This window comes from Bombus vancouverensis, chromosome 6, assembly GCF_051014615.1.
Source record: "Bombus vancouverensis nearcticus chromosome 6, iyBomVanc1_principal, whole genome shotgun sequence".
Lineage (NCBI taxonomy): Eukaryota > Metazoa > Arthropoda > Insecta > Hymenoptera > Apidae > Bombus > Bombus vancouverensis.
In genome coordinates, this window is record NC_134916.1 from 10,300,946 (window position 1) to 10,309,831 (window position 8,886).

Here is an 8,886-nt window from a genome sequence, read left to right on the forward strand (position 1 = left end):
CACAACGATATAAGTTAATTTTCTTTACGTATTATTATTCTTTCACGGTCTTCTTTGTGGGAATCTGTCTAATTATGTAAACCTATTCTTTTTTTTTTCTTTTAAACAATCAAACATTCGTAGCAAACTTTAGTTCAACATTAAGTAAACAAGTGATTATCGATTAGACGATCTACATATATAGATCTTTATCTTTTTCTTATCAATTACGAAGTTAGATTATCTGACCGTTATTTAAAATTTTTTATGTACATATTGTTTTTAAATCGAAGCACTTTTTGGAAGAGAATTTAAGAAGTAGCAATTTAGGGGAACGACATCATTTTTTAGCCAAAAGTTCTTCATTCCTGTAATACATCGCATCACACTAATTGGAAAAATGTTATAAGTACAAACATCTGTATATTCTGAAGTTATTATATTTCCAATTCCTGTAATTATTTACAAACGGTAGTTGTGCATTACTTTTATTACTAGTTTTAAAAATCGGTGTTCGTTTAGAACTTTAGAGATTTATTATTAGCAGTTCATACATAACATAATGTTCACCATATATGAAATTTCGTCATTCCAAAACTTCAAATATCGAAATATGTATCTGTCTTGAACTGTTAAGATTATCGAGTGTCTAATCAGATTGTACTTATTACTTTAGCATGGACCTGAACCTATATCGATTTAAGCTGCTAAAGTATCTAATCAAATTAATAATAAAGTTCTGTATTTGGAAAAACGAATAGATTTGTATAATTAAATATGTGTGTATTACAAATTTGTATTATTGGACATTCTTTTCGCAACGATATGATTAATAGTACCAGTAGCTTTTCAGGTATATATATGTAAGTACATATGTATAAAATGTCTCGTGAACAAATTAAGAATCGGACAAGATGATTCTATAAAGCATGAAAAAATGGATATATATAAGATGGTGACTAAAGATATTAAGCATAACTGAGAACAAAAGAGGTAAATGAATGCTTTTTTGTGAGTTTTATTTAGAAGATAGAAATTAATGTACAAGTACAAGGGAGGCGGATGACAGGTGTTTGTTGCGCTAATTTTTACAGAACAGTACCTTATGATTTCTTCTTACATACGATTCGTAGTGGTGACATCACTGAAAAATAGTTTTACGACCTACATGATACATGAAGAGTATGTCAAGGGACTGAACAAGATCGATAATAAAATATAAATGTGGTCATATGAGATTAGTGAAATTATTCCCGACAAAAGGGACCGTTAATGTTTATATGATGAATCCTTACAAATCGGGGTTTCTTCTTACATTCCTTGTTTTTTAAATTGTATGTATATATATGCATAACTTCGCTACTTGCATTATACACATTTACAGCCTGCTTTTATAGTAGTTCTATCATTACCATTTCCTCCCGAAAATTAGTAATGCAATGCATGTCATGAAGAATCCAGTGAATCTTCACGGATACACGATACTTTGTATATCATAAATTTATTTTGGGATACAGGTATAAATAAGGAATATATATATGTGTATATATATATATATATAAGTCTTTTTTCTTTTAAAAATATTCATTGAAATCGATTTTTACTGAACAGCTAAAACATACTGTTTTTTTGCGATTTATAAAAATTTAATTACAAAAGCACATTCTACAAAAACGGTCTCTTTATGAAAGTCGTATCTGTATGTTACTTACAAATTTTGTGCAATTTACAGAAATATAACAAAGCCAAAATTATGTATCACACTTGGAACTTATGTCATTAAGAACCACTATGTATTCGATAGTATTCATATATTATCATTAACATAAGGTAGTTATGCATGCCATCAAAGCGAAGAAATAGCACAATAAAATTGTGTCTAATATTACATCAATTGTACCATGCCATGATATTCTGATCAGTGATATTGCAATTTCTAATCGTTTATTCTATAAAAACACCGAAGAAAATGTTAAGCAAAGAATTAAGAATGAATTCGTCATGAAATTTTCTTGTATTTTGTAACAATACTTCTAATAGAATTTCTAATCTAATCTTCAATAACTGAACTTACTGTTAATTTTTTATAGACACCCATTTAATAGCATTTTTCCCCTCTTTGAACTGTTCTATTTTAATGAAGAACTTCTTTGTTTATCTTTCGCTTAACAAACTACGCCCCTCCGGGATTTTCTTTTACTTAAAGTGTGATCATTAATGTGTGAGCGGAATTCATGATAAATTCGAAAATAATATGGTAATAGCGTTGATAATAATAGTAGCGATACTAGGAAATAATAACAATAACATCTTTTCTCTTACAAGAACTTAATGTCTTAAAAGACTGAGGGTTTTAAGGGAGTTATTTTGAAGTTCTAAACGTTACGTTCAAAAAAAAAGGATGAGAAACAAATCTAAGGATTTCACTTCTTCTTGCTTTTGTTGTTTCCACCGCCTCGTGGGGGAGTCACTGGTCTATTTGCATTCAGGCCACCGTACGTTAATTTCTTTTTGTCAGCTGGTTTTAGAATTTGGAAACTACACATGAGAGTTTCATCAACGGACATCATAGCTCCAGCATTATCGAATTCGCCACAGTAGTTTGGTGCTGAGAACAGGGTAACTAACTGTCTCTTTGCAAAAAATTCATAGCCATCTTCTACCACCTAAAATTTTCATAGATTTTTACTTAATATTTTCAGAATTTATTGAAATTACACAATCATAATAACATTTGAAAAATAAAGTCTTACACGAATAATATACTAAAATTAAAAGTTCTGTATATGTCATGACATACATACCTGATGAGCACGACAAATAAGGTCAAAGTCATGCTTATGTAAAAATTTGGCAACTACTTCAGCTCCAAATGTAAATGATACCCCACGATCATTTTCTCCCCAACCCATTGTATCTTTGTCTGGATCAGACCATAATAGATCACACAATAAGCCTTGATCAGGTACATCTGTTGGTCGCATAATACGTCTGATCTGTTCCATGTTTTGTAGATCTGGACTAAGGCCACCATGGCAACAAAATATTTTTTCGTCAACTATTGCCGCAACAGGTAAGCAGTTGAAACAATCCGTAAATGTTTTCCATAGTTTAATATTGTAACGTCGTTTACCTGAATAATACCAGAATGTAAGGATTAAGATTCAAACATTTTATAATAAGCTACATTTAAACGTAATTTTTTACATTCATCATAAAATCCATATATCCTATTAATGGATGCACATTCATGATTTCCACGAAGTAAAAAGAAGTTCTCAGGATATTTGATTTTATAGGCAAGGAGGAGACAAATTGTCTCTAAAGACTGTTTTCCTCTATCAACATAGTCTCCTAGAAACAGATAGTTACTCTCTGGTGGAAATCCACCATATTCGAATAGTCGTAGTAAATCATAATATTGCCCATGAATATCACCTTAAAAGTAAAATTCGTTTTGTTTCTTATTGCCTGAAATATCTTGACATACATACTTATATGTGCATAATAAAATAAAAAAATGAAGTATGAATTATAATAAAAAATAACTTACCACATATTTTAAGCGGTGCTTCAAGTTCTAACAAAATAGGTTGTGATAAAAAAATTTCACGTGACTTCAGGCAAAGTCCTTTTATTTCTCCTTCTGTTAATTGTACATTTTTCCCTGGCCTGGCTCCCCGCACTATAAGATTAAAATATCTTCATGCAATAAGTACAATGAAATATAATAGAATTTATTCTCAAATTTTATAAGCAGCTTGTAAATACATGATAAAAAAAAAAACTTAAAAGAAAAGTGATTTTCTGTACAACAGACATAAATAACAGTCCCTACATTGAGAGGACGCAAATCAAGTATTCAAGAAGTTTAACATATATCCATCTTTTCGTATGTAATACAAAACTATACTTTTTTTATAACATTAACAGTGAACAACTTCTTGAATGAATCAGTTTAATTTATTAATACATTTTAGGATCCTTTTATAAATAATAGAGACAAGTAGAAGTAAAATTAAAAATTACAAAGTATATTGCAGCAATCACTCAAGCTCAAGGCAAGAGTCTTATCCAAGAACTAGTCATTTCTATTACATTGCCAATCTCACTTCATGTAAACAAACAATTGTCGGTTTGTGTAAAATATTTAAGATCGGTTATATTTAAAGATAGTTGCGTAATCGATCAAAGAAACCAGATACCTAAGAAGAAGATAAAAGAATGAAAAGAAAAACGAAAGACGCAATATCTTCAGCCGAATGTTCAACTTAAATTGTAAGGGACTACGTGTTGAAGAAGTTATAACAAAGGGTGACGCGGGAGACAGTTCAGGTCCTATCACCCCCCCCCCCTCCCCCTCCCTCAAGGAGGGCAAGTGAGCAGCTTTACCTTCCAAGAGCCGAGCTATGATGTTGTCAATATTAAGTTTGTCTGATTCAGCCATCGGGCCGGGGTTTTGTGCGCGTCCCGGGCTTCACACGGAGCACCTTCTTTTGGGGATGACCTTTGATTTTCGTGGATTTCACTAGTGTGGCAAGCTGCACTCAATTGCATTCGCGGTTTCGGACAATGTACCCGCAATGGCCGCCCGGACAACCGCGCACTCCACTCCCTTTTACCCCCTCTCTAAATTCGAGCTTTTCCTGTTCGATAGAGTTCGACTGGTCGATTTATCGAACAAACCAGAATATATACTCGATCATACAATTATTACGAAAAGGGAAATATTAGTAATATCGATACTATCGATTATTAGAACAATCGTAATCGAATCTGTCAAATTTCTTCAATTTAGATCTAGTAATTAAAAACTATTAAGTATACAAATCAAATTAATGCATTTTGTACTTGTATACTCTAGAGAAATTTTGTGCTAAACAAATTGATAGTGAAACTCCCTAGATTATTTAAAGTTATTTCATTTATTGAAATTTATTAATTTTAATAAATTGGGGGATAATATATTTGTAAATAATTTTATTTACAGTTTTAATTTGAAAATTCTTCAATATTTAGTTCTTATTGCATAGGGAATAATTATCATTTCAAACACATATCTACGAGTTATCATGGAGGTTTATCATACTACATCACAGTTTGGTATCAAACAGGTCGAAGTTAGTGGTATTTGATACGTGGTCGCATAATCTTTCTTGTAAAATTGATAAACAATGCCAGAAAACGTGGTAAATATAACATTTATTTTTATAATTCTCTCTAGATTATTATTATTCAATACAGTAATGAATAAGCTTATTGTAATTTATTTAAAATTTTTCAAATGACGCTGTAGGTTATATTGTCGCGTCTATAGAAACAAAACACGATCTTATAAATCGTATACTTTTAATTGGTTTAACAAATTTTATTTTCAATATCCTTTTTCAATATCTATAAAATACTCTGCGTTGATTTATAGCTAAATGGAGATCATGTTGATGTGAAGAATGTTAACTGTGAAACTCAAGAAAATGATGAAGAAACTAACGAAGTAGACGTACATTTTGAACCAATAATTTCTTTGCCATTAATAGAAGTATCTAATAATGAAGAAGATGAAGTTGAAATGATAAAAATGTAAATTCAAATGTCAAGAGTCATTAAAATATATATTATAAGTTTCTTATCTAATATTTGTGTATATTATTTTATTTGTAGGAGAGCAAAATTATATCGTTATGATTCTTCTAATAATCCAGCAGAGTGGAAAGAACGTGGTACTGGAGAGGTGAAGTTATTAAGACATAAAACAAAAAATACAGTAAGAGTTGTAATGCGTAGAGATAAAACACTTAAAATTTGTGCTAATCATTTTGTAACTCCTTGGATGGAATTGAAACCCAATTGTGGTAGTGATAGAGCATGGGTATGGAGTGTACTTGCTGACTATGCAGATGAACAACTTAAGCCAGAATTACTTGCCATAAGATTTGCAAATGCAGAAAGTAAATATATTATTAATGAGCAAATGTACAATGTGGATAAAATGTAAAATATCAATTATTAATATAATTGTTATTGATATTTTTTGCTATAGATGCAACTGTTTGGAAAGAAGCTTTTGAGAAGGCAAAGAAGATAGTGGGCTCTGAGTGTGAAATATATGCTGGCAAAAATAACACTGAAGAAAAACATGTTGAGAGTGATAGTGAACCTTCTAGTGATGTAAGTTATAGTGAAAGTACTGATAATGAAGAACAAGCTAACAAATTGACAGAAGGAGATTTAAAAGTTGAGAGTAATGAAACTGAAAAAGTGGAACCCTCTGAAAAACAAATAAAAGATGGGGAAACTATGGAAAAAGTAGCTAAAGAACTTGAACAATTGCAAGTTAAGGGTGTGGAGGAAAAGAAGTAAAAATCTATATCTCTATGAATTAGAAATGCTAACTATAAGTGCACATTCCAATATAAACATACATGCATGCATATGCTTAAATATTTGATCATTGAATTTAATGTAGGAAAATATTTTAACAACGACGTTAATAGACAGGTTGAACAAATTTTCAATTTATAAATAAGACAATATTTATACGATCGTTATATGTTATAAGTGATTCCTTAATGAAGGATATTTTAGCATTTATACTATGATGAACAAATTGACATATGTTAAATTCATCAGAAATAAGAAATTAAAAAGTAGGACAACTATTTAATCTTGAATATGCGAGAATTTATATAATTTGAAATGTTATTCAATTTTTAAAAATACTACTTATATGTTTTTATATATTTTGGTGTGTAATAATATTAAAATTTTAGTATTTATGGGAACATTATTTCTAAAAAAAATTTGGGACTGATCTTTTAAATATTTTATTTCTTTTAAACGTTTTCTTCAATCTTTTCACATTTATATAAATTGCAGTCTGAAATATTGGAATGTATGCAGTACAGACTAATACCTGTATCGTTTTAAGTTATAAAAAATGAGCTGTAAGATATTGGACTTAAAACGATCAGTGGATATTTGATTTTAATATGACACTATTTTTACAAAAGTATACATAACAAAATTTATAATACTGTACGATGGTAATTTTTCATAATTCGTCTCTGTATAAGAAAGAATGGAGGATATTACGTTTTTCTTCCATTGTGCGTTTCTTTTCATTTGATAATTTCCCTTTCAATATGCCCTCTATTCTAGTTTGTTCTGTTTGAACAAAAACGTCTCCTCTTTCTAGTATTCTTTCCATAGTTTTAACATAAACTTTTGCGGCAGCGCGTTGCGTTTCAGGTAGTGTTCCTTCAAAGACTTTAGCTTTGTTTAATATCTCCTATGAAATAAAAAATAATTATAATTGCATACTTTTATAATAATTTTATAAATTATGTTATTTATGTAATATTACCTTTCTTTCTGTTTCTCCGCTGGTCCTGAATTCCTCTGCAAGTCTATCTAATTGTTCCACACAACCAGGGAGACCAAGATATATTCCAGACTTCATTTTAATAAATCGCTTAATACTATCCGCGGTAAAATCAGTTTCTTTTTCTGCAACGAATGGAATTGGTTCTGTTTTTCCTTGAAGAAATAAAAGAACAGCGGGGAATGTTTTGGACTTTATTTTATAGCGAGCGGCAAGATCAGAATTATCTTTATTGCCATAATCCTTCACTCTCACTTCAGCAACCAATAGATCATGAGAATCTTTCGTCCCTGCAGCTATTTGCGCGTACTGTTCATGTTTCTCTCCATATGGAAATGCCACATCGAATTTAACAATTGCCGCTTTGAATTTCGGTATCACCTATGTCACAAATACTTTATTTACTATACGAGCATGGAATATTTTTTATAAATATCTCAATATAATAAGATATAAAATATCGTTTGCATAATAGTATGTCTAAATCAATATGAGATTCGTGAAAAGCAAACGGTTTCTGGTAATCGAAATAGTAATACTTATTAGTTCATTTGCTTTAAATAAGATACTAAATAATAATATATTAAAATACACTTATTATTTCCATGTTGATTCATTTATAGATATTATATTTTTACTTCATAAATTTTTTTGTTCTATAATATAAGCATGTCTCTAATGTAACTAAGTGTCCTGTAAGTATGGGAACAAATGGTCTAATCAACAAGGTAAAAAAAACAAAAGAATCTAGTAAGTTGATTTTGTTCATTTTCGAACAACTACTGGGTATATCTTACTTGAGATAAATGTAATTCAACAAATAAAATGAGTAATTATTCCAAGAAACGTACATTTAAAAAGATTAAGGTACCTTGTCAAAGGAATAAGAATCCAAAGAAACACATCCTTTGCAATCTTCGGCAGCTGCAATTCCGATAACAAGAAGTACTACAATTGACGGAAGCATGTTATAACTGATGGGAGACTATAACTTTTTAAACGTCTTTTTCGCTTAAGGACCGGCAACTTAATGGTCAGAATTCCTTGGCTTTAATGCGATACGTCTTGTGTATTAGTCAGTTCTTTGATTATTGTATGTTTTGATAAGGTTACCAGCCAATTATACGTAAACGTAACTAAAAGAAGAGATGCGCTTTTTATCACTTAAAAAAAGTAGATTCGTTATAGAGAGCTTTTTCCCTAGTTAACGTTCAAAACTAACCTCAAATACTAGAGCACGAATACGGCTTGATAAAATACAGGTAAAGAAGCAGATACGGCGCTTTGCCGTCGTCGAATCAGAGAAGGACACGAAACCGCGCGTTACCTACCAGGATGTACCTACGTCATGTCAGGGAACGTAATCGCAACTTGTGATAATTTATATTTACACGATATTTTGACAATTTTCTATACAAAAAAATAGAATATAAGATCTGCTCTTTCATCTTAATACGTATTACATATTTGTTAGTGAATGATTTAATTTGCACTTTTAATACAAATGATATTTCAATTGTCTGTTA

The 8,886-nt window shown here is 30.4% G+C and overlaps 3 protein-coding genes across 4 annotated transcripts; 1 reads left to right on the forward strand and 2 right to left on the reverse strand.

Annotated features, from left to right (window-relative positions):
• Positions 1-981: 981 nt before the first annotated feature.
• On the reverse strand, positions 982-4,606 carry LOC117155714 (serine/threonine-protein phosphatase PP1-gamma catalytic subunit B). Its single transcript, XM_033331983.2, has 5 exons — positions 4,372-4,606; positions 3,533-3,664; positions 3,187-3,417; positions 2,784-3,112; positions 982-2,645 (listed from the first exon to the last, which is right to left on the reverse strand). The coding sequence occupies exons 1-5, from the start codon at positions 4,424-4,426 to the stop codon at positions 2,403-2,405; spliced, it is 990 nt and encodes a 329-aa protein (XP_033187874.1). The 5' UTR covers positions 4,427-4,606; the 3' UTR covers positions 982-2,402.
• A 404-nt stretch (positions 4,607-5,010) lies between these two features.
• On the forward strand, positions 5,011-7,310 carry LOC117155716 (ran-specific GTPase-activating protein). The gene is made up of 4 exons (XM_033331985.2): positions 5,011-5,168; positions 5,402-5,559; positions 5,641-5,927; positions 6,020-7,310. The coding sequence occupies exons 1-4, from the start codon at positions 5,154-5,156 to the stop codon at positions 6,337-6,339; spliced, it is 780 nt and encodes a 259-aa protein (XP_033187876.1). The 5' UTR covers positions 5,011-5,153; the 3' UTR covers positions 6,340-7,310.
• Positions 6,788-8,726, reverse strand: wbl (endoplasmic reticulum protein 29-like protein wbl). 2 transcript variants are annotated; one of them, XM_033331987.2, is made up of 4 exons: positions 8,583-8,726; positions 8,232-8,496; positions 7,343-7,741; positions 6,788-7,267 (listed from the first exon to the last, which is right to left on the reverse strand). In XM_033331987.2, the coding sequence occupies exons 2-4, from the start codon at positions 8,325-8,327 to the stop codon at positions 7,031-7,033; spliced, it is 732 nt and encodes a 243-aa protein (XP_033187878.1). In that variant the 5' UTR covers positions 8,328-8,496; positions 8,583-8,726; the 3' UTR covers positions 6,788-7,030. The 2 variants fall into 2 exon arrangements, with proteins under 2 accessions (XP_033187878.1, XP_033187877.1); XM_033331986.2 differs by lacking the exon at positions 8,583-8,726 and having other exon boundaries at positions 8,232-8,576.
• Positions 8,727-8,886: the final 160 nt, after the last annotated feature.

Excerpts from the sequence above, each read along its gene's own strand:
- LOC117155714 (XM_033331983.2), bottom strand. The coding sequence starts at position 4,426 with ATGGCTGAATCAGACAAACTTAATATTGACAACATCATAGCTCGGCTC. Across the intron at positions 3,418-3,532 it reads AGCACCGCTTAAAATATGTG|GTGATATTCATGGGCAATAT; the intron begins GTAAGTTATTTT and ends TTTACTTTTAAG. Across the intron at positions 3,113-3,186 it reads ATATGGATTTTATGATGAAT|GTAAACGACGTTACAATATT; the intron begins GTAAAAAATTAC and ends GGTATTATTCAG.
- LOC117155716 (XM_033331985.2), top strand. Across the intron at positions 5,560-5,640 it reads GAAGTTGAAATGATAAAAAT|GAGAGCAAAATTATATCGTT; the intron begins GTAAATTCAAAT and ends TTTTATTTGTAG. Across the intron at positions 5,928-6,019 it reads AAGATTTGCAAATGCAGAAA|ATGCAACTGTTTGGAAAGAA; the intron begins GTAAATATATTA and ends TTTTTGCTATAG.
- wbl (XM_033331987.2), bottom strand. The coding sequence starts at position 8,327 with ATGCTTCCGTCAATTGTAGTACTTCTTGTTATCGGAATTGCAGCTGCC. Across the intron at positions 7,742-8,231 it reads ATTCTTATTCCTTTGACAAG|GTGATACCGAAATTCAAAGC; the intron begins GTACCTTAATCT and ends TTTGTGACATAG. Across the intron at positions 7,268-7,342 it reads GCGGAGAAACAGAAAGAAAG|GAGATATTAAACAAAGCTAA; the intron begins GTAATATTACAT and ends TTTATTTCATAG.